The 24,405-nt window shown below is 38.8% G+C and overlaps 3 protein-coding genes and 1 non-coding gene across 5 annotated transcripts in view; 2 read left to right on the forward strand and 2 right to left on the reverse strand.

Annotated features, from left to right (window-relative positions):
- LOC122657388 overlaps nt 1–3,279 on the forward strand; it is a 41,693-nt gene extending 38,414 nt beyond the window's left edge. The window contains exon 12 of the mRNA XM_043852081.1: nt 2,868–3,279. Coding sequence (XP_043708016.1) covers nt 2,868–2,954 — 87 coding nt within the window. The 3' untranslated portion in view covers nt 2,955–3,279. The remainder of the gene's footprint in view (nt 1–2,867) is intronic.
- Nucleotides 3,280–7,950: 4,671 nt separating this feature from the next.
- LOC122660606 lies at nt 7,951–8,075 on the forward strand. The gene has a single exon (XR_006332719.1). It is a non-coding gene; the product is annotated as a U6atac minor spliceosomal RNA (small nuclear RNA).
- A 3,446-nt stretch (nt 8,076–11,521) lies between these two features.
- LOC122660010 (RNA demethylase ALKBH10B-like) lies at nt 11,522–15,435 on the reverse strand. Of its 2 annotated transcripts, XM_043855183.1 has the most exons (9): nt 14,876–15,435; nt 13,541–13,671; nt 13,300–13,417; nt 12,980–13,096; nt 12,835–12,837; nt 12,687–12,802; nt 12,420–12,574; nt 11,588–12,078; nt 11,522–11,551 (listed from the first exon to the last, which is right to left on the reverse strand). In XM_043855183.1, the coding sequence occupies exons 1-8, from the start codon at nt 15,414–15,416 to the stop codon at nt 11,601–11,603; spliced, it is 1,659 nt and encodes a 552-aa protein (XP_043711118.1). In that variant the 5' UTR covers nt 15,417–15,435; the 3' UTR covers nt 11,522–11,551; nt 11,588–11,600. The 2 variants fall into 2 exon arrangements, with proteins under 2 accessions (XP_043711118.1, XP_043711119.1); XM_043855184.1 differs by lacking the exon at nt 12,835–12,837 and having other exon boundaries at nt 11,524–11,551.
- A 5,606-nt stretch (nt 15,436–21,041) lies between these two features.
- LOC122659481 lies at nt 21,042–21,683 on the reverse strand. Its single transcript, XM_043854586.1, has one exon. The coding sequence runs from the start codon at nt 21,681–21,683 to the stop codon at nt 21,042–21,044; it is 642 nt and encodes a 213-aa protein (XP_043710521.1).
- Between the last annotated feature and the right edge of the window lie 2,722 nt (nt 21,684–24,405).

A 24,405-nucleotide genomic window follows, 5' to 3' on the forward strand; every position in this document is an offset into this window, starting at 1 on the left:
TTCCCTTCTTTTGTAAACAAGTGACTCCTCCTTGTAAATTTTCTCAATACTAGGTTCCATTTCATTACTAGCTCCCCTTGAATTGTCTAAATCATCAACAACATCCACACCCTTGTGTTTCCCCACATCATGCAGAAATAGAGGGATAAACAAAGGATGAAAAGGATGGGGAATAGTAGCAGCCTATTCACTTCTAGTACTCTCTCCATGAAGAGATTTTAGATGAGAAGTAAAGAAAGGTACAGATTCAAAGAATGTGACATCTTTGGAGAGAAGCTGCATTCAGGAAGATGGATAGTAGAACTTATAGCCTTTGGTAAAAAGAGCATAACCAATGAAAATACATTTAAGGGCCTTACGATCAAGTTTAGTCTGAGCAGACTTATTATTAACATGCACATAGCACACCCACCCAAACACTTTGGGAGGAAGAGAAGGCAAAAACACGGAGGAACAAAATTTCTAAAGGACATTTGAAACCAAGGATACTAGAAGGCATACGATTCATCAAAGAAGATAGCTGTATGGAGAGCATCAGACCAAAAATTCTTAGGGACACGCATACCAAACAGTATACTCCGAGCGACTTCCAATAAATGTGATTTTTTCGCTCAGCTACCCCATTCTGTTGGGGTGTGTCAACACAAGCTAGCTGATGGACAATGTCAATATCGGTAAAAAAGTTTTGAAAGCCACCATACATATATTCCCTGTCTATCAGAACGAACAATTTTGAGTCTAGTATCAAATTGAGTGCGAATCATCTGGTATAAATTTTTGAGAGCATCATAGACATCGCTTTTGTGTTTCAACAGAAAAACCCACATAGTACGGGAGAAATCATCAACAAATGACACAAAATAGCAATAAACCAAATAAAGAAGTGGTGGGAGCAAGTGTGCACAATATGAAAGGGAACTGTAGACCAATTACCATGGTTAGGATAAGAAGAACGACATTGTTTAGCAAACAAACATTCATATTGGAATACATAGGAAGTAGAAATAGAAGAAAATAAGTGTGGCAACTGTTTTTTTCATGATACCAAAAGATGGATGGCCTAAACGTTGATGCCAAAGCATCAGTTGTTGTTCACTACGCCCGTACACATATGACTGAGCTATAGTAAAAAAACAAAAGATGGCCTGGGTTCATGAAGATAGAGCCATTTCTCCTCATCTTCAACTGATATTTGATGAGAGAGGGAGAGAGGGAGAAAGAGAGAGAGGGAGAGAGAGGGTCTAAACCAAAAGGTTGGTGGTACCGCGTGTTTTCTTTTCTTGTTCTTCAATCTGTCTTCACAGCCTCAAGTCTTCTCCATTAAGTCTTCTAGTTGATGAGAAAACACCTTAAGAAGGTCTTCTTACATATTGCAGCCTCCATTTGAGCCCTCTACTCTTCTAGGGTTCCAAACAAGAGGCACAATGGAGATACAACCTGCTGGTCAACTCTCAAACCAGCTCTGATGCCAAGTTCAAAGTAATGGAAGACATCAAAGTGAGAGGAGAGGATGAGAGGAGGAAGAAGAAGAAAAAGAAGAGAAAAAGTGCGTGCAATCCTTGGGGAGAGAATCGATTTCTCTCCCCCTATATTGACTTACTTGCTTATTATTATATGAGGAATTACATAAATATCCCCATACTAACATTAGGTAGCCTAAGGAGGTAAAAAGGCAAAAATACAGTACAAGATAATAGCAAAGTACCCTAAATACCCTTATTACATGAACTCTAACACAGCCTCCCAATGTCCGGCCCACCATTGATCAGACCTATGCCATTGTAACTTCGTTCTCAAAATTTTAATTTTTTTAGTTGAAAAACAACCGAAAGTTGGGGTTTATTTTGCCATATGGTATGGTAGTTTCGGTCTTCAATGCACTGCAGAGTTGAGGTCAGAGTGTGATCGCCAACATGTGTGGTCATTTGTGTTGTAACACGGAAATGTTGCAGTGGCCTAGATTTCTTTGGTTTGTGGTTTACCTAAGCCAAGGGTTCTCGGTTTTAGAGCTGTAGGCTTTGAAGCCTGCTGTGCTTGGTTCTTTTACCACATGGAGAGATACTGTGGCAGATCCAAGTCACCCAAATATTTGGATCCTCGTGTAACTGTTGACTGTTCGTTGTCAACATCATCCCCTGGCCCAACTTGTACTGGACTTTGATGCAGGAGATTGACTTTACATAAGGGAGAGTTTGGTGGGGAACAGTCGACTCAAGTATTAAGGTACTCTAGCAGCATTGTTCATGGTATTGTAGTATTTAGTAAAGTTATTTGAATCTTTTAACTGTCTTTTCTACTCAAGCTGTGACTGACTGAGATTAAATCACTTAATGCAACAGTTAGTGTGTCGTTCCCTGAGCATTTGGGCACTAAATCCCTACATAATGCATGCTGGGTAGGGAATGAGACATAATAAGGCTCCCTTGGCAATGTGTATCTATATTCCTCTCACCACTACACCACTTCTACAAGTAAGAATGATCCAACGGTACAGCGATACAACCTGAGATTGTTTTTAGAGTTAGGAGTACTATAAGGGGATCATCACAAAATTTGTTGCTGAAGTTTTAGAGAAAATCTGGTTGACCTTGAGGGCTTAAATATTCTTGATGTTTCTTAACAAGGCTTGAGAAATGGGCTCTTTTGCCGATGATGCATGAGGTATCTCCCGTGGGGCCAAAACTAGCCTCATGAAAGGGTATGACCTGGGTAAAGCATACACCATTTTTTTTTTTTTTTTGGCTGTCAACTAAGCTTCTATGCATCAGAAACAGCAATCTTGTATTGTCTAAACTGAAAACCAGGCATTTTATCCATACATACTGCAGCAAGTATTTTGACAATGTATCTTTACCATATTCCTGTAGGTACTTGTTCGTGACATATGGGTATTCGAGAAATCTATGTTCCACACTGATGCATATTGGCGCCTTTGTGGACGGATATCATTGTAGAATTGCTCCACAACTCAACCACAAGAACCAATCAGCCAAGAGCAAAGCTTTAATGAGCTGTGGCCCAATTTGAGTGGCAGTTATCACCAGGCAGAGGAGATGTCTTGGTAATTAATGGTGCCCATCCCCTAAATTTGAAGAGTTTTATTCCTCCCTTCCATCATAAAGAAGCTTGAAAGATTAATGCAGAGAACCAGATTAGAACCAGATTGATAGCTTTGAAGTTTTGAGAGTTCAATTCTTTACTATCGCCACAAACAAATGATTGCAAATGTAATTTTGTTTATCCCAATACTCACTTCCAGAGTACTTCTTTTCTTTTCTTTCTGCACCTGACTAATTAAGGAATAGAAAAATCATGGTTGGAAATATTGTGTGGTCTGAAAGATGGCTTTACCTATTTTTAGTTTTCTTTAAAAGAATTTTTTTTTTCTCTTTAATCTACCAGTGGCGAAAGCAACTGAAATGAAGATGATTTGATTGAACCCATTGCATTATAGTAGGAAATTAATAGTTTAGAAATGTAAGAATACAGACATAGTAGTGCACCACTTTGAACATGACTGTATTCTTTGCTGTGAGAGGTCTAAAAGAAGCTATTTTTGTGGGATTCAAATGACTCAGGCTGCTGCCAGATTCTCAAGCGACTGTGTACTCAAAGGGAGAATCCCATGGCAATGGCAGGCACGGATTAAAAACCCGAATTGGTATCAAATCGGTCCCAGCTGATTCTAGTCCGGATCAGAACCAGAATAAGTCGGGGTCGGTCCCAATAAGCCCTAACTCTAGTTTCTGCATAGGGATTGGCCAATCTGAATTGATCAAACATTTGGGGTCGGTTCATCCTGATTTTTAACACACACATAGTGAGATGATGTTCCCTCAGTCAAGAGGCCACTTTATGTGCAACGGCTTGTTAATTACAAACCATTTCGATATTATACATCTTTATAACATTGATTGATAATCCATGAGGGTGGTCCTTGGTGCAACGGTAATAAAGGTTGTTCTATTGTGATCAAGTGGTCACAGGGTCAAGCAAGAAGGTCTATCATGTGTGATGATGTTGAATAGCCCACAACAAAGCGGACCCCGAGGAGGAGAAACTTACCGTTGCACAAGGGCCACCCTCATGGAGGATGTTGTGCGTGCAAAGTTTGCAAGATGATGAGGTAATGAGGTGGTAGTTCTATCTACCTTAATAATACAAACCGAGTTAAAGTTTTTTAAATAAAGAGATAAAATATAAAAAATTAGTCCAAAGATCTCCCACGGCCAAGGCTGTTTGTATTGGAGATAGTCCACCAGGTTTTTTGAATCCGTCCAAATTTCTATAGCTAGATTTGGTCTTCCCATAGAAATTGCACTTGTGATTTCTTGCAAGATACCTCCAGCTTCTGTTTCTTCTGCTGATCCTGCTACATCAAAGTTCATACAGGCAGAAATAATTTTTTTGTGAGAAATTAATATTGATGCTCAGGCTCCATGTTTAGTAGATGATTATGTTAAGAAAAAAAACAAGAGAAATTAATATTGATGCCCAGGCTCCATGTTTAGTAGATGATTATGTTAAGAAAAAAAACAACTCCCAGAATGGCGATTTGCAGAAGAAAAACGGAATAGAGAAAGCACACAACGCACAACACAGAGATTTACGTGGTTCACCCCTAAGGTGGGAAGCTACATCCATGGCCGAGCAATAAAACAGATTTCACTATTTTTCTGGAAAATGTTACAAACCCTCTTGACCCCATCTCAAAGAGATATGAACATTATATAGGGAAGCCCTAACCCTAGAAAGTAAAAAAGTGCCCTTGGCCCAAAATTGCCAAAAAAACAGGGCCGGACCAAAACATAACATATGGCTCAAAAGTTTCTAGGCCGAAAAAGCCCTCCGAAGATCTCAACCGCACTTTCTGGCCAAAATCAGGCTTCACCAACAACAGATTGATCGTAACTGCCATCTGAGATGATGATTAGTTTGGCTTCAATTTGCAGATTTAGATAGAAATCCATTGGGGTCAAATAATTGATGGCTGCTGCTGGTTCTTTCTGAGCTGCTCAATATTGCTGATATATGAGTCTTAATATGCTTTACATGTAAAATATGGCTTTTGGGGTGTAAGATCTGAATGGGTTTGTGCCCGAAAGGATCACTGCATGTACCACTTACAATGACATATAGCCCTAAAGGCTTGAATCAAGTGTGTTTTGTAGTGATTAAGGTTATTAAACCTGGAATCAGGTTCCAAATCCAGTCGATTCTGATTTGGCCAGAATTGATCGGAATCAGTCTGAACCCTAGAAACCAGTATGGATTGGCCGCTCTGGATCGGCTGGAATCGGGATTGGCTTTCTGGGTGTTGGATCCAAATTCGGTTGTTAAATATCTACTTGAATTCGCAACTAAATTTCTTTGAATTGGAAAGAAAATAAAGATTACATCTGAAAAGTATAATGTTAAAAGTTGGTATGTTACATAATCATGATTATAAATTTCCCCCTCCCCCCTCTCCCCTTTTCAAACCAATTTCACTTTTCTTCATTTCCTCTTTACTTGCAACCAGATGGAGTTGTAATGGCAGTCTTGAAGTATCTTTCTTTACCATCTTAACCTGCTCATAGCTACATATGGCTCTTGGTTTGCTTTCTGGAATCTGGACCTAATTTATTGATGATTCAACCCAAATCTTTTTAGATTTACATCAGCTACCATGGCTTTTGCTAGCGTTTGGGGTCAGGAGACCCATAAACCTAACTCAAATGAAAACTGAATTTGTTTTTTTGTGTTAACCTGTCTTACTGACCATTTAAAATTCTCAATAATTAATCTAGAACTTACAAAACATAAGAACTGAAAGTTTTTCCAGAGAAACTACCACCAGTATAGTATAATGGACAAACAGCTTTACTGTTTTTTTGGAAGAAAGTAGTCATTAGGATTCAAAAATGAACAACCGTTCAGGGTCGAACTAGAATTAAACATAAGTCGAAATACATATTGTTTCGAAGGTCTCGACGAGTCCAACACAATACATCGTCCTTGGTGGTGATGCATCCGCTTTTTAGGCCATCCGGGCTCCTTTTGAGGTGGAAACGGCCCTCCAAAGATCCTTTGAACCACTTTCTGGACCGAAATCAAGCTTCACCAATAACAATTTGCTCCACCTTACAAAAGTTTATTCTATTTTTGTTTTGGTAGAAAGAAATTCTATTTAGATAAAATATAAATGTTATTCAAGATTTCAAAAACATTTAGATTTAAAAACCAAGGAATGGAATATGACCATGTCTTATATGTTATAGACGAGACATTCCGAATTAAAGAACGAACACAATCATTAACATCCCTAAAAATGAACCTGAAAGACCTGCTAGAATACGTTAAATGTATCCTTCTCACTTGATAGAACCACTACAGACATTGGGGCGTCAGACTTGATAATCATATTCGTCATACTAAAATGACCACAGATGACAAACATAAGAGCAGTCAAATTAGACAGAAATTCAAAATTCCTCCTTTTGTCTGGTTTAATCACTATTTCAAAAATCAAAATCGGATTAGTCAAAGTAGTTGATGCCATGATGGATTTCAATTCTGAACGTTCCAGCAGTCAAATTAGTTGATTTCATGACGGATTAGTCAAAATTCCTCCTTTTGTTAGGATTCTAAGGTTTTGGTACTGGATTTTTGGGTTTTCAGATCTAGAGGCCAGATTCTAGGATTTTTGATATCCATCCAGCCGATTATAGTGTTTTGTCAATTCTCATTGATTCTGGTTTGTTCTGGATTGGACTTGGACCGATTCAACCCCAATTTCGAGTTTAAAATTCTTTGTTTAATTCACAAGAGATTGCTATAATGACTTTCATGAAATTAAAATTAAATAATTTCTAATTTTTCTTTGGGAAAAGTATGTTGTCGAGTCATGTGCAGTCTACGGCCAGATACAACCCCCCTGAAATGACCGTTCCAACCCTTGTAAAATGAAAAATCCCCCTAGTCCCCCCAAGGGGTCAGCTCAGTTGGCAAAAGACCTACTCCTCAAATAAGAAGTCATGATTTCAAATCACCTTGGGGCCTATCCCCATCCGCTACCCCCCCCCCTCCCCCCTCCCCCCTCCCATCCCTATTAAAGCTCTCCAATTCAAAAAAAAAAAAAAAAAATCCCCCTAATCGATGTTACTGTGCGTCCTCTCAGGGGCCACGTTCTTCTTCCCTTTGCCTATAATGAGAAAGATCGAAAATATGGAACAAAGGCTAGAGACCAAGGTCTAAAAAAAAAAAACTAGGAATCGAATTGTTCATTGCTGATTTTGATCTGAATCAGCTGGAAACGAAGTAGAAATTGATTGGAATCGACTGTATTGTTCACAATTGAATCCGATTCCCAATTCTTAAAACCTTGCTAGAAACCCCACTGAAATTAACCTGAACAACCCCCATTGTAATCCAACAAACAAGAGGCCAAAGATAAAAATTGGGGGCTCCTCTATGACACACAAACATCCTCTCATCACTTAGGGAGGACATGCTAATACTTGTGAATTTGTACAGCTTTGGCCTCAATATCATTTGGTAAACCCACCTACTTTTCCTTTATGTGAAATGAGACTTATAGCTGATCAGATCCCAATTACGATTATTATTCTCTCCAATTAGATCGGACCGTTGGATGCGGTAGTTGCCAGGTGTAGGCATCTTCACGTAACATTGCCGCACTGCCACACTTTAAAAAATTGAAGAGAATAATTTTCCACCTTTTTGAGGGGTTTCCTAAACCAAACCCACTGAGACATCTCCTATCACTTATGGTTTTATAGTTCTTCCTAGAGATTCATTCCTGTTTAAGTAGGACAAAACTCACATAAAACTCTCAACCAAACAGTCCCCAAGGTCCAAAACCATGGGTAGTTCCTATATATTTAGTCCCACATCGGTTTCTAAAAGAAACAATTCTTTTTTATATAACAGTTTGGACGAACAAATTTTGTGTTCGTTGAAAGGAGAGACGGTTGGCATCTCCCCTGACAGGGACGGGAACAGCTTTCGGGCTTTCTTGTTACTACATCCGGTTAAGGCTACCCACTTCGGTGGATCTTTACCCAAATTTTTTTCACATATTTTTCCTTTGCCCTCTTATCTCTCTGTTTTATTTTTGGAAAAATCAGCTACTTTTGACTTTTATTTACAAAGCTGTCCTCTCTATGTTTGAGTTAACAAAAATAGACAAAAACAAGTCAAGGTTTACAAAATTGGACAAAATAGTGCCTCTCCTTTCCAAAATTACTCTTTTAGACATTTTTACCCCTGCCATTGCCTTCTTGCCTAGGCATCCTGTGTTCCTTGCAACCCACCCCTGTCCCCGCCACCGCCATTCTCTGCTATCCAAACCCGCCCCTCCCTTCCCTTCCTTGTGATTACGCAGGATGCCTGGGCGAGAAGGCAATGGTAGGGGTAAAAATTAGACATTTTTACCCCTGCCATTGCCTTCTCACCCAAGCATCCTGCGTTCCATGCAACCCACCCCTGTCCCTGCCACCGCCATTCTCTGCTACCCAAACCCGCCCCTCCCTTCCCTTCCTTGTGATTACGCAGGATGCCTGGGCGAGAAGGCAATGGCAAAGGTAAAAATGTCTAAAAAATTAAGTTAGGGTTTTTACCCCTGCCATTGCCTTTTCGCCCAAGCATCCTGCGTTCCCTGCAACCCACCCCTGTCCCTGCCACCGCCATTCTCTGCTACCCGAACCTGCCCCTCCCTTCCCTTCCTTGTGATTACGCAGGATGCCTGGGCGAGAAGGCAATGGCAGAGGTAAAAATGTCTAAAAAATTAAGTTAGGGAGGGAGAGACACTATTTTGTCCAGTTTTGTAAACTTCAACTTGTTTTTGTCTATTTTTGTTAACTCAAACATAGAGTAGACAGTTTTGTAAATGAAAACCCAAAAATAGCTAATCATGTAAATTTCCCTTTTTTTTGTCCCCTGTGGTTTCATTTCTGCGAATATCTACAAAGCTAGATAGATATATGGAATTTTGGAAAGAAAAAAAACCAAAATGAATTTAAGACTAATTTTATAATAATTTATAAGAGATGTAAAAGTGGATATGGAAATGCCTACCCTGCTGATTTTGTGGATTTTGTGAGCCTATTCAACCTGTTTACCCAAAAAAAATGATCCTTTTGAACCTTAAAACCTAACTAGCAATCAAAAAAATAAATTTTCTTGTAAGGAAGAAGATTCTTTAAGTAAATGACATAGAGAAGAAACACACTACTAATGAGATGCACTGGAATTATTTAATACATAGGAGGGCAGCAAGGTAATTTTATGAGAAGAAAGATAGAGATATGATGTTATTTATCATACTCTCCTCCTGTAGCTCAGCGAACCTTTTCCCGATTTTTTAGGGTTTTTAATCCCCAAGGATCTCATGTGACTTGGTCTTATCATCGTTCAAAAATTATATTCAGATTGGTCAAATTGACCTATTTGGATCAGAATCGATCATGACCAATCCTGATTTTGGTCGATTTGACATGACCTATTCTAGGTCCAAAACTTTAGAAGTTAGAATGCTGAGTTTTCAGATCTGAGGGCTGATTCTAGAGTTCTTTTTTCAGGACTAATTCACTACAATCCCCAATTCTGTGTTGTTAATCCTCGACTCTGATAGATCAGTGACTAATAAGTGTGGGTGTTTCTAAGAGGTTAACAAAGCTCCTATTTAAGTAATGACAACCATTGAACCTATTAAAAAAAAACACAAGGCTCTTGTATAAGTGAACTGTAATTGTTAACATAGTCGTAAAGTGATTCTCAAAGGACTTTACCGACTTAGAAGGAATATATTTGGTTAGATGCCAAATTTTTAATTGTATTGTCCACATCTCCCTTCATTCATGTGTTATATTTTAGTTAACGGGTCATTTTATTGATACTCTCAAGGTGTCAAATAATTTGTAATCTTCTTTTTTTTTTTTTTATATATATATTTTTTAATATTTTTTTGTCTTTCTAGTATTTCACACATGTTTTTTTCTTTCTAATGAGGATAATTATTATTATTTTACATGTGTTGACAATGACACCCTTTGATAATGATGTGTTCACTTTCAAATTATCTTGAAAACCCTTTAATACCCTTAAATTAAAAGCTTTTGAGAATAAGAAAATCAACAATTAAAAGAAGGTGTTAAGTTCTGAAGTTCTAAATACACCTATATAGAAGTGTTATTCAAATGTCTCTCCTGTTAGTTAAAATCATTTCACCTGATGTAATTTGAAAGTATAGGGAAAAGATTCAATGCATAGTGTGCTATAAATTGAGTTTGACGTTGAAACTTAATAAGTGACCGATTCACATGGTCATCAATCTATTCAATTAATTATCGTGTGAGTTTAAGTCAGTTGTATGCTGGTTTGAGTGACAAAAATATATATACGGAAAAAAGAACGATGCATGGTCGTATGGCCCTTGCGTCCAAACATAGGGGTGTACAAAATTACCGGCTCACCCCCCCCTCCATAAAATCAAAATTCCCATCCATGTTGATGCCACTGCGTGTGCTCTCATTGGTCCCTACGTTGGTGCAAGGGCGACATGAGTAGGCAGCGATCTCATGCTCTATATGTATATATAAAGAAAAAAAAAAAAAACTAAATGTTAAGGCATATTGTTGAGATCATAGTTGAAAATCAGGTTTTGACTCGGGAGAATCACCCAAGTCGAGTCAAAAGTTTAGAAAACCTAGTCAGGAGTCATGTAGACTCAACCAAGGTAAAAAATGACAAGACTAGATTATGAATCGTCAGAGTCAAAATAGGACTAGGCATTTTTACCGAGTCACTATAAACTCGACAAGTCAAATAATTTTTTAAAATACTATTACACTAGTTCATTACTTTTAATGTTCACTTATATTATTGAACATATTTGCTGTGGTATAAACTCAAAATTCAATGATACATGATTTCCCCCTCCCCCCCCTTTTCTTTTATATTTTTTCACATTTTACATTTTTTTTTGTTTTTTTATTATTAATTTACACATTATTAAAAAATTAAAAAACGTTACGGGCACAGAATAGGTTTGACCAGGCCGAGTCACCAAGTTGTTCCGAAAGACGAATCAACTCAGAAAACCTGGTTTTCAAACTATGGTTTGAGATAAGACATGGAATTCGACATGCTAGCTCACCGGCATCGTGTTGACTCCCTGCCCATACAAAGAAAGAAAAAAGCTCCAAACAACATAATTTATACAAAATTCCTCCCCTTGCCAGGTTAATTCACAAGACACTCTACCATGATCACCTTCATGAAACTAAAACTAAATGATCTCTAAACTTCCTCAAACGAAATAAGGCCCAAAAGAAGGAAAGAAAGGCTACAGACCCCCTACTGGAATGGAAATGCACCTGCACAGCCCCCATTTTAATCCAAAGATAAAAGGTGGGCTTCCTCTTTGGCATACAAAGCTCCTCTCCACACTTGGGGAGGACAAATAAATACTTCTCTTGATTTTGTACACAGCTTTGGCCTTAACATCATCTGATAAACCAACCTACTCTTCTTGTTTGTGAGATGTACCGAAAACCCAAATCAGAGCTAAAAAACCAAAGGTAGCAAGCTAAAGTGTTTCACTCTTTTGCACCTGGATCGGATATAGGCTCTCCTGCTTGTGTTTCTACTGGTGAAGGTAATGCAAGAAGCCTTCCCTTTTGAGCCCTTGGTGGAAGATGCCTTGCTGGTTTCTTGGGTCCCACAGTCCAAGGCAAGAATACACCTGTGCCGCCACGTGGGATCTTTCTGGGGTTCATGACCATGGGACGCACTGGGGCTAACATGACCAGTGGAGCACGGAGGACACCCCATTTAGGAACCATATCCATGGCTTCTTGGTACCCATTGAAGGCATCACTTGGCATCGAATATGGTTGTGGCACTCCTGGTTGCCACAATGTCATGGCCTTAGTCAGGGGAGGGATGGTTGATGACCGCATTTGGTTGGTGTCTAGCCGAACCTTAGAGAATGTGATGCTCACCCTCTTGTTTGAAGATGCACATATGACATGTCTTGCCATATCAGCACTGTTTCCTCTCATTATTAGAAGTGACCTGCAAATAATAGTTCATAACGATCAGTTTATCATCTATTGATCATCTTAACAGGGTTTTAAAACTCAGATTGAATCGCCCTATTTGGATCCCAATTCTACTCTTTAAAACCCTGGTTGTAGGGGTAGGGGTAAGGAAATTTTCAGAAAATCTGTTCAAGATCAAAGAAGGAAGACAGTATTGACAATCAGGGAATTTGAAGGTTGGGGGAAGGTTTTTCACATCAGCACCATGGACAAAGGAATTTGCAGAGTTTTCCAGATGCCTAAGGTGTGTATTTTATGCTAATGGGCTACCAAGTTTGTGTGATTTCACAGATTTAATGGATTTTGAATGCATACCCTTCTTTAATTGAAAGCATGAGTGGACCCTTAAAATTGCCTTGGCGATCATTCATGAGAATACGTCCAAATGCCATGGTTGATTCAGAGAGAAGAAGTGTTGATGTGGGTTGGTCCAAATGTGGTGGTTTCAGATAAGGTTGAGAGTATTCCCCCTACACAAGAGAAGAAGAACATGAATAGATATTCTAGTTGCAACTTACATGAACCAAATCTCACCTGTAAGTAAGAAAACAGAGAAAGAAATCATTGAAAGAAGATACCTACCTCATCAAAGAAATTAATAATGCAGCAGTTGGGTTTTCTACTCTCTGGTATCAGATGCCACTGAACCAAGTGATCAATAATTGCTTGGAGAACTGGTGGAATTGGTTCGATATTACCTACGAACAGACAAGGTACTGTCTAACAAGACCTTCTAGAACAGGAATACAGGATGGATAAATATTATCAAAAAAACAGAACAGAATTTTTTGGTTTCTGAGGAACAAAATAAACCAATAAACTACAAATTCATGGAAGCAAAACAAAAGTATAAACTATGATGGTTTTAATCTTACTCCTTTGAGATTTGCTATTTGTTTCATCTTTAATCTGTCCAAAAATTGGAACCCCAAGCTGTATTAGCTCTCTCTTGTTCCCCTTCAACTGCTTGTTGAATAAAATAAAAGTTTCTCCTATATTTACCATAAGATTCAGTTAGATATTTTGGAAACATAATCTAAAATTGACTCATGCATCATTTTGAAGATAGAATATCAAACAGTTTGATGCAATGCAGCTAAGATTACCAAAACAAACTTAATCCCAACCAATGTCAGGTAATCCTCAATTAAGGGTCTCTACAATGTGAACATATCAATTGAGAAAGAGAACCCACCTGAGAGCTCTCCATTTCGACCAGCGAGGCGGAGTTGATTTACAAAGGAATTGAGCTTGGAGAGTTCAGAGTCTGTGAAGATGTCCTCATACATTTTTAGACCTTTCACCACATTGACCTGACAAGCACACAATCAATAGTTGAGAGAAACATAATTCTGGATACTCTTATTTTTCATATTTCTTCTCAACAGTAAAGAGTTTATGATGAACAGAAAATAAAATGGAACAATGGAACTTGCCATATGTCCCTTCACATGCTCCTTGGCTACAAAACCTTTAGTTGTCTTGATCTGGGCTCGACGATTCTCACAGTCTTTATGGTTTGAACAAATTTGTGTGCTCTCCACAGGGAGCTGCTCTTCTTGAGATCCTAACCAAGAAAAACATAAAAACCAATGTTCATAATAGCAAAAGAAAACAATTCACAGAATCTGGTAGAAGATCTTTCAGAATGTCAAGTGTCCTCTGTTTCACTGTCCTGCTTTGAAGAGAGTGCCGAGTAGACTCAGGTAATTTGGAATTTTTTTTTTTTTTTTTTTGGATAAAAAACCTCAGGTAATTTGGACGGGTCACCGAGTTTAAAAAAAAAATTAATCGTTACAGAGACTTGAGACAAAATTTTCTTTTTTGGGTACATAAACGTGTTAGAAAAGTCAATACTGATGACAAATGTCACGGGCTTATTGGGATCAGACGGCTGGAATTGAACGCCGTTCATAATAAATGATCTCGTACATCTCAACATAGGAAGCTAAATTATGACATTCACAACTTCCCAAAAATAACTGTAATACCTCGAAGTGCTCAAATCCACACAAGCCACAGGGAAATATTTAATGATTTTTTTGGGGTCCAATATTCAATAAAATTTCTGAAAAAATAATAATTAAATCAGAAAAAATGATTAAAATATTATTTAAAAAATTAAATAATAATAAAAGATGTTTAAAAAAATCATAAATTACACTCATGAGCAAGAAACAGAATCAGTCGTGAAAGACTCCGATCGTTCCGAATTCCGACCGGTTGATGATCATCATCTCTAATTTCGAGAATTTGAAATGCGAAATGAATTCAAGTTTTTTCGAGAAATTCTGCTTAAATTAGAAGGAAAAAAAGGGAAAAAAATGTCTCGAAGAAGAGGAAATCCTGAATATTCCAGTGGATTTTTTTTTGTTTTGACTATCAAATATTAAATATTGGAGGTTAATTCGATCCAACGTCACCGAAATTTTATTTTTCTCATCGATTTATGCGTAAATTGCGGAAAAGAATTGAGACATTTGATTTGCAGTAATTACGCTCTGGATTTATAGTTGGAGCTTTGAAGAACAGCTAAAAGCATGGAAATCATATTTTAGGAAAAAAAAGGATGAGAAACAGAGTTATGCAGCTGTTTTTTAAGAGATCGTAGTTCGGAAATTGAGAAAATTGAAAGTATGGAAATGAAAATTCCTGATTTTTCTCCTAAAACTTGGTAGCTTACACTGATCTCGAATTCAGAGAGCAAATTAGTTGCAATTTTCTGTCATCTACTACTCAGAGCATCACAACATCAAAGTGTATGTACTTACCTGCTTCATCGTCAGCTTTAGGATCTGATTGAGCGTCAACGGATGAATCTTCTTCCACCACTTCATCAACACCTTCAACTTTGCTCTCCTCCTTCTTTTCATCTCCGGATTCTCCATTCGCGACCTGAACACTGTTTGCGCCTTTGCAAGTGTCCTCCTCTTGATGGAAAAAACCCTTAGCTCCTTCAATCTTCTTCTCTTCTCCTTCCTCTCTCATCTTCATTTTTTTAGCCGCAACCTTCCTAAGTTCCAAGGCAACATCGGCTATAGAGTAGTATTTCTGCATCTGAAGGATCGGGATCCAATTCAATCGTCTCCTATGAATCGCAGCAAACACCGATTCATACTCTGCTTCCTGTCCGTCAAATCCATCCAACTGAGTCAGGTGGTTGCAGAGCGCGTCGATGATGGCGTTGGCCGCAGCAAATTCTCCCCTAAACCATGCGATAATGGCGTCCCTTGCGAACGTCTCCGAAGGCATCTGCGGCTCCTGCATAGGCATAGCTGAAGCCATCTGAGCTCCATCGGCCGCCGTCGGCATCTTTAGCTGAGCTGGTTTGTCTTCTCTCCTCCTATACTATCGTTTCGTGTCGTCGAAATCTCGGATATCGGACGATACGTTTCAGATGGGTTTTCGTAGAGAGTGAGAAACAGATCGAGAGCGAGAGAAACTGTGGAAGTTTTTAGGAGATTATATAGAAAGCCCTGGGTTTTGGGGTTTGGGGAGTGGGGGTTAATGGTGAAGTGTAAGCCAGATACACAACCACGTGGCGAATTGAGAAGGAGGTTTGTTGGCTCGGAGCTCAGAAGGGAAGTTGGAGCAAGTGTTTGACGGGAAGCACTGGGTACGTGAAATTACAAGAATAGCCTTCCTGATTTTGGAAGTCGTTAGAAATTTTTTGCACGTGGGGAAATTCGATTATATTGGACATTTATGGAGATGAGAGTCATTAGATCAGATGGTTGAGAATAGAATAGGTAGACGTGGCTGTTGTAAGGCCTTTAGATTGATTTGTGTTTCTGATTCTCCAACCGATCGGGGCCTGACTCTGATATAAAATTAAGGACATTTGTCTTACAATACAATTTCCACTTTTCTATAAAGCTCCTAGCGTGGCTCACGAGTGTTGGGGACTGGTGAATAGGGCCCCCACACTCTCAACTTTTACGTTTCACCGTTTGATGATGGATTAAAAATCTCGGAGAGTGGATCATCAAAAAAAAAAAAACTCTTGGAGAGTGGAGTATCTCCAAATCTCTATTTGTCCGGGAGCATGGCCTCTGCGCCAACACGAAGGCTGTAGAAGCATTAATAAAGATAGGATTTCCCCCTTTCATTGAGGGCATGGCGATCATTTCATGGGACATGTGTCTAGACGTAAGAGCCACATTATTGAACAAACTCCTTTTTGTCTTTCTATTTAGAAGTCAATTCTACGGCACAACTTCCATGCCATTATGCGACTATGTCTCTAGAAGGAGTATCTTTGAGTATGGACTTTGGACTTTGGATTTTGGTTTAGTGTTTCAAAGTTTGAAATGGATAGGTGGATCAATGGGATTTGGATTGAAATCGGTCATGATCAATCTTAATTCTAGAAGTTTTGATCCCACCAATTCTAGGGTTTTTGGAATTTAACTGCTAGGCTTTTAGTATGAGGGGTTGATTCTAGGTTTTTTGGGGTTGATTATGGTTTGATTCCAATCCAATCCAACCACTCTAGGGCTTTTGAGATCAGGTCATTGGGTTTTTAAATATGAGGAGTCGATTCCAGTGTTTGTTGGGCTGATTCCATTTGATTCTGATCCAATTGATGCTAGGGTTTTTGGGTTTAAATCGTTGGGTTTTCAATTTTGAAGAGTCAATTCTATGGCTTTTGGGATTAGATCATTGGGTTTTCAAATTTAGGATTCTAAGATTGAGTAGGGGGTGCAAGTTTGGGCCTGATAGCCAAGCCTGCCCTGAACCCAAATAGGGTTTGGATTGAGATATTCTAGCCCTAGAGGACGGGTCAGGGGTAGGAATTTCTAGATTTGAGTCCGGCCCAGGTCAGGCCAGGGTTGAGGCATTGGAATGAGCCCGACTCAACCCAACCCAACCCAACCCTATCTTCTTCTTCATGTTCTTTCTTCTTTTTTGTCTTTTCCTTCTTCTTCTTCCTCGTCCTTTTCCTCTTCCTCTTCCTCCTCTTCTTCTTCTTCCCAGCTTGGCCAGCTCATGCATCTCCTTTCCACACCCCCCCCCCAATGGTTAGAACCAATCAGGGTCAACCCGGCTCAACTTTAAGGGCAGATCAAGGTTGGATTTTTGTAGCCCTAAGTTAGGGTCGGGTCAGGCCTGGGTCCAACTAAGGGAACTTAGGATTGGAATAGGATTTTAAAAGGCATAGCCTAACCGGACCTGTTGCAACCCTAGTTTCAGTTAATTCCGTCCAACTAATTCAATCTTCGATTTTGAATCTAAAATCCTTAGTTGGATGTTTTGCATTTCTTATAGAAATTTTCTTTATTTATTATTTTATTATTTTTTTTAAAAATATTTAATTATTCTGGGGTGTAGGATACCCTATTGACTCAAGAGAATCCCTACCCATTAATCTATCACCTAAACCTGGGAACCGCGTGCTCATCAGTTGATGTCACGACTCACAACTCTCAATAATAAATGGTGTTCTTGTAGAAACCAAACTTTATTTTATAAATGCCAGTTTTCATTGGTGAAAAATATATAATTATAATTTTTTTTTTATTGTGGCAATGTGCATAGACTATAAAATATTTCATTCTTTTCATAGTTCTTGAATTTATTTTTTCCTTTAATCTTCCACCAAAAGCATGGAAATGGATCTTTTCTCAAGTAGAGAAAGAGAGAGATGGGAAGGTGAAGGGACGGTTGCCACTAAAATAAAGAAGAGAAATGTGATTTTAAAAAATTTTAATTATTTAAATAATTAGATTTATTTTTCTTTAATTATTGTGTTTCAAAATTAGATGATCTTCTAAATTATGATTAGGGAAAATTATTATTGTCATGTGGCTCTTGCTCTAGATATAGGAGTGTGCGAAATTACAGGCTCACACCCTTGAAATTGAAAATCCCATTCATGTTGATGATTCTGCGTTTGTTCTCATTGGTCCTACGTTGGTGCAAGGTCTACCCGATCGGGTAGTGTTCTTTTTCCGTTAGGATTATTATATACTTTACATGTATATTGCGAAGCACATAGTACCTTAAAAATTATACAACAACAAAAAATTCTTTAGTATCGGAATTTAAGAGAATTTTTTCAATATGAATATTATTATAATAATTAATAAAGTATTAAAATATCTTAATATTAATTTGTAGTTCAAGGCGATTAGAGGTAGTTATGTACTATGAAAGCGAGCAAGTACAATGTACACGAAAACTATGTTTTTATTATTAAATTTGAATTAAAAATATCATTCTAAGAATTGATGGTATATTACAAAATGTTAAAATAATTACTTTTTTTTGGTAAAAATTTAAAATAATTATTTGCAAGTAAATATTATGGTTTTTGATACACTACTAAAGTATGAAAGGTACTGATTGTTACAGACCATCACCTTGTTTAATATTTGTCATTAGAATGTTAATTAATTATAATAGAAAATATATGATGTTTACATTGCGGGAATGTAAAGAATTAATTAGGTCAAAACAACTATTTGATAGAGTATACATCACTTAATACTCTTAATCTCCACCCAAATTTTTTTTTTTAATGACCTGCTTGTCAAGTTTATGTGGGGTTCTATATTGATTTCATAACGGCCAAGTATTAAACTTAGGAAAAAGATTCTCTAAGCAATCAGGGCAAAGTACACTCAGTGATTTAAAAATCGGATCAGATCAACCAAGGCTGGTCTTGATTTCGATTTGTCCACCGATCTGGATCAAGCCAATCCCAATTGAATTTGTAGTCCCTAACATATAAAGGCTGATTATAACGCTTTTCAAGTTGGGAGTGATCCTGATCCCCATTCCGGGATTTTAAATCTTAGGTACATTAGCATCGCCGTGTTTATCTTTCTTCTTTTTACACGAAAGAATATTATTGCCCTTCAATATACGATACCATTTTATCGCACATCATTGGTATGTTCCCCTATGTTGTTTTCTTAGATTAGTCCTCTCATTAAACCTTTGGCCTAACATGTTGTTTCCATTGGGTAAACACCCGAAGATGCTAAAAAACATTTTCAATGCCTTAACACCAATTGAGATCCTCTATTTCCACCTACCCGTACTGTCGTGTACGCCCCAGACACAGCAGGGTGGTGAAAATACTGCCTTACCCCTACTCGAGCGCGGGTAAGACGGTATTTTCTGCTTTGCTGTGTGTAGGGCGCACGGCAGTACCATGCAGGTGGAAGTAGAGGATACAGATCCCCTTAACAATGCCACGTTCCAACTTCCAACAACTGTTGAGAGTAGCTGGGCATAGTGCTGCTTGTGGTAGCAGTGACCATTGGCATGTCTCGTATTCAAGAGCCCCCCCTTAGTTGCCTATGGACCCTCCCTCCCTCCCTCCCTCCCTCTAGTTGGCCTATAGATAAAATAGATAAAAAAAATTGGCACATGGGAAAATGCAATTTCTAATAATTATTATATAAATTTAGGGGAAGTGATTCCTATGGAGAAACGTGGTCTCTGCGCACATTGGGGTCAATGAGAGTGTGCAGAAGTATTAACAGGACGTCATTTCACATTGTTGGTTTTTCAAATCAAGCACTTACTGCTACACTAAAAGCAATTGGTAGTAATAAGGGCACAAATCTATTTCCTTATACAGGACAGGTGGTTAGTCCCAGAGTCACGAGGAGATGCTGACCTTTTATACCCAACAATCCCCTCTCAGTGTTTGCTGAGTGACTCAAACCTGCGAGTCTTTTGGATCAAACACTTATCAATGCACCAAAACCAATTTGTAATAGTGAGGGTACAACTTCATTTCCTTGTGCAAAGTGAATTGTTAGTCCCAGCGTCATGAAGAGACGCTAATCTTCTAGATCCAACAATCCCCCCTCAGCATTTGTTGAGTGACTTGAACTTGCGAATCTTTCAAATCAAATACTTATCATTGCACTAAAACAAATTGGTAATAGTGAGGGTACAACTTTATTTCCTTATGTAGGGTGAGTTGTTAGCCCCAGAGTCACAAAGAGACGCTGACCTTCTAGACCCAACATGCTTTAGAGCGATCATTTTGCCTCCCCATATATTTGGGTACATGCATCACGCTCCCCCATAGAAATCATTTTCCCATAAATTTATGGTGACCGGTGAGAATGTGCACTAAGTAATTACAAATTTAAATCATCTCCAATTCCCTAAAAGTACAGTGCGGTTCAGTTCAAAACTGGGTCAATCAAGCTCAGCATTGTTGGATTTAACATTTTCCACGTGTCGAGCTCTCAGCCCGAAATGCACTGCACTCACTTTTAGGGAATTGGAGAGGATTTTGATCCGTAATTTACCACATGGAAATTACTTTGGTTTGTGTAAAATCTGTTTCCTTGATTGATATAGGGCAAGAGAACGCCACCCAGTCAGTGTAGCGCACCGCCACCCTTGTGCCTGGACACAGGAGCACGTGTAATTCTAGGGGATGCAGTGGTCATTATGTGCGCCCCTGTGTCTAGCGCAGGGTGCGGCTTGTGCTACGTTGATCGGGTGGCTTTCTTTCTCCCATTGATATATTAGTCCATTAATAAATAAATGGGACAGAGGGATAGGTATGTTAGTCGTATACCGTATGCTAGCACCCTATGTCTCTCTCTCTCTCTCTCTCTCTCTTTCACCCTTTGAAAAGACTTCTTTACCCCTCAAAAGGAGGAAGAGAGAGATAGACACATAGGTTGCTAGCATAGCCACAACGTTTTCCCTAAATGGTGAGAGGACTTTAAAGATAATTAATGGAAAGGGCATTATGGTCATTTTGAGGTCAAAGTCAAATTGTTGATGACATGTCATCTACATTGGATTCGGCAGGAGAGTGGTCCTAAAAAAGATAGGTAGCTTTGAAGTCATAGGCCGTGGGCCGTTGGTTGGGGGCCCACAGGGGGTGGGAGCTTTATAGTCTTTTTTTGGTTGAAAGAAGCTTTATTGGAAGAAAGGGCAAGTTACAGCCGAGACATCCTAGTAACATAAATCTAGGAGCCAAGGATTGGAATTTAGCCAAATTGTCCTACGTGCAGAGGATAAGGCCTTCCTAGCTAGGAAATCGGCAACACCGTTCCTATCCCTAGAAACATGATTAAAGGCAATAGATGTAAACTGACTCGCTAAGCATCGAATATCATGGATGAAACTGCCAATAGATAGAGGGGCAGGATCATCACCGTTGATATAAGAGATCAGGGCGGCGCAATCAGATTCCACCATAATATGACTCACTCCAGCTTCCACTGCCACTAAGAGGCCTGCTCGAACAGCCATGGATTTGCCCATCAGAATATTACTCATAGTTACTGGATCTGATATGGCCAGAATGCTGTGTCCCAGATCATTCCTGATGATGAAGCCTATTCCACCGTTGGACTCTCCTCTAGGTAAGGCTGCATCAGTGTTGAGCTTCACTTGACCGTGTGGAGGAGGAATCCACTGCCTCTGATCAGTGGACGGCGACTCGACCAAGGACTGTGATGTGCAGATAAGACTTTGAGACAGCTTCCCAAACTCCTCGCAGGCCATCTGTGCATGATTAATTACTTCCTCAGGGGTCCAACTTTTACGCTTGAAGATACGATCATTCCTAATGATCCATAAAGACCAACACATGAACGCAAACAAACTCAAGGTCTCCCTCCCCTCTTTCTTGCTTGCAAAGTTCAGCCGCTCCCAACTTTGAAGCACCCCTGCTAGCTTAATCTCTTCATTCGTAGGAATGATGAAGTTCAAATTACTTCCAAACCAAGAGGCTTTAGCAAAGTTGCAATTGAAGAGAATATGATCGGTGGATTCTAAAGCAGAACCGCAGGCAGAGCAGCTAGGATCTATAGGAACTTGCCTCTTAGCAAGCCCTTCCCCTGAAGCGATGCCGTGGGCACAACAGTGCCAGAGAAACGCTTTGATTTGGGGGGGGGGGGCATGCAGTTCCAAATACGTTTCCATTCTGACGGGGTGATGTCCTCCCACTCGTTCCTTCTAGAAGATGAAGGTTGTAGTGACATGAGATGATCCCTCTGATTCGCTTGGACATGATAGGCTGACTTCACAGAAAAAACCCCATTCATAGATCCTCCCCAAATCAGAATCTCTTCCCTCGGTGTTAAGCTTAAGGGAATTTTCAAAATCGCTGCAATGTCGAATGCTTGAAAAACCTGGTTAAGTATATCCACCTTCCAAGTACAGGAGCTTTATAGGGAATTGGTGGCTTAGAGATGAGGAAGGGAAGGGGGTAGTGGGTCCTTCTAGAGGAATTTTGGAGGGGTAGTTTGTTTATGTGGCCACCACAGCACCGTGCACTGACTGCGGAATGCTGCACATGACAACGATTCCCTGTACATCCGTCACCAACAACAACACACCACGCAAAAGGTAGGCGCAACACTATATCACTACGTATCTGTACTATCATGTCTCACGTCACCTGCCAGGCAAGGTGGGCACTTGGGCTTTTGGTTTGGTTTTGTTGGCCTCTGTTGTGCCGCCGAATGTGCATCATCCCTCCGTCGATACTGTAGAGGATTTTAATACGTTGTGGAGCCCTAAACCCTATGCCTTTCAATTAAAGTTTTGAGGGATTTTAAAAAAAAAAAAAAAAAAAAACTTAGGGATAAAGAAATTGGAATATTCTGGTTTGGGTCATTTGAATCGATGAATCCATTTACGGAATCTATGGTTACGACAGAGTATGATTGATTCTGTGTCTATTTCTAAAATACAATTGGGGAAGTGTTCTCTTGTTATTGGTGAAACCTGATCTTAGTACAGAAAGTGTTGTGATGATTCTTCACACGTTGGAATGACAAAAAAATGCATACTTCCGCGCCTTTGGTGTTGATCCCTATAGAGCTCATCGAGAATTTCGATTGATATATATTTCGATCTATTTCGGTTCAGATTCGATCTATTACAGAGGCAGTTTTGTACCTTCAAATCTCCTAGTCCAACCTAAGAACTTGGCCTTCTACCAAACTCCTGCTCCTCATGTGTTAGATTGTGGCAATCTCCTAACAGAAGTTAAGTGCCACATTCCTTGTTTGTTTTTTTATTCTGAGGAAAAGGTACAAGTCATGGGTCATGACCCAACATTTGAGGGTTGGAACAAAAGAATAAAGGGAAGCTCTCCTAATTAGGCAAGGGAAAGAGTGGCATAGATTTTTTTGCTGGGTTGTTTTATGGTTTAATAATGGTACTTTTTCATGTCCTAAAGTCTAACTCATATCTTGTACTTCAATGAAGAGGGAACTTTCCCACTACTTTCCTAGCTTACATTAGAGTGATAATAATTTGTTTGGCTTTTTATCATTTAGATTAGCCCACCACTAAACCACTAACCCAATACCTCAACCATTACTACTAGTCTCTCTCTCTCTCTCTCTCTCTCTCTCTCTCTCTCTCATGTCCCTTCCCATTCTTTTTGGACATTACAAATGACAAATTATATTATAAACTATTTCATTATTTAGTTTAATTATATATAATGATTAAAGTTTTCACGGAGCCCTGTGGGAGGGTGGAGGAAGCACCACTAAGAGGAGATCTTTTTCCCTATATATAATGATGAAATGATTAAGTAATACTATTCTTAGTTAAACTAAACATTAGTGAGAATATATAAAAGAAAAATCTTAACTGCAACGATGCCGCAAACCTTTGGAAACTCTCAATTTGTTAATATATCTATATTAAAAATAAAGAGACAAACAATAGCAATGGATCTCCCCTTAGAAGAAAAATAAAAGGAAAAGGAGAGAAAATGAATTTTTTTTTCTAACTATTACCAATAATGAAAGTGTAGTCAACTCAAAAATGTATTGAAAATAACAATTAGAATGATTTCACTTTTCAACCAATTATTTTAATGTAAATAAAAATAATAAGGCTCATGAGTTAGTAATATATTTAAAAAAATTAGTTTATTATATTTATAAATATTTTAAGTTAAGGCCAAATGTTCTTTGTGTCGAGGGCGCAGGCTACACCCTGACACATGGGGGTGAGCGAAATGATCACCTTGCCCCCCTAAGTGGCAAGCCCATGTGTTTAGGCGCAGGTTGCGCTGCGGCACAGAAAACATCAGCCCTTAAGTCAATTACACAATCATGATTTTTAAAATTCTTTTTCCTTGTGATAATAGCCTAAAGTAACAATCTATACTCAAAAACTTTCCCTCTCCTCTTTACCTTTACCAGAAATGATATTACACAGTTGTCATAAAGATTTGGACTTGTCAGGTAGCAAGATTCGTAGATGTTCTATATGAAAATGAAACATGAAATGAGTTCCTCTTTTTTCTTTAGATATCAAATTTGTTTTTGTCCATAATATAATAATC

This window comes from Telopea speciosissima, chromosome 4, assembly GCF_018873765.1.
Source record: "Telopea speciosissima isolate NSW1024214 ecotype Mountain lineage chromosome 4, Tspe_v1, whole genome shotgun sequence".
In the NCBI taxonomy this organism is placed as follows: domain Eukaryota; kingdom Viridiplantae; phylum Streptophyta; class Magnoliopsida; order Proteales; family Proteaceae; genus Telopea; species Telopea speciosissima.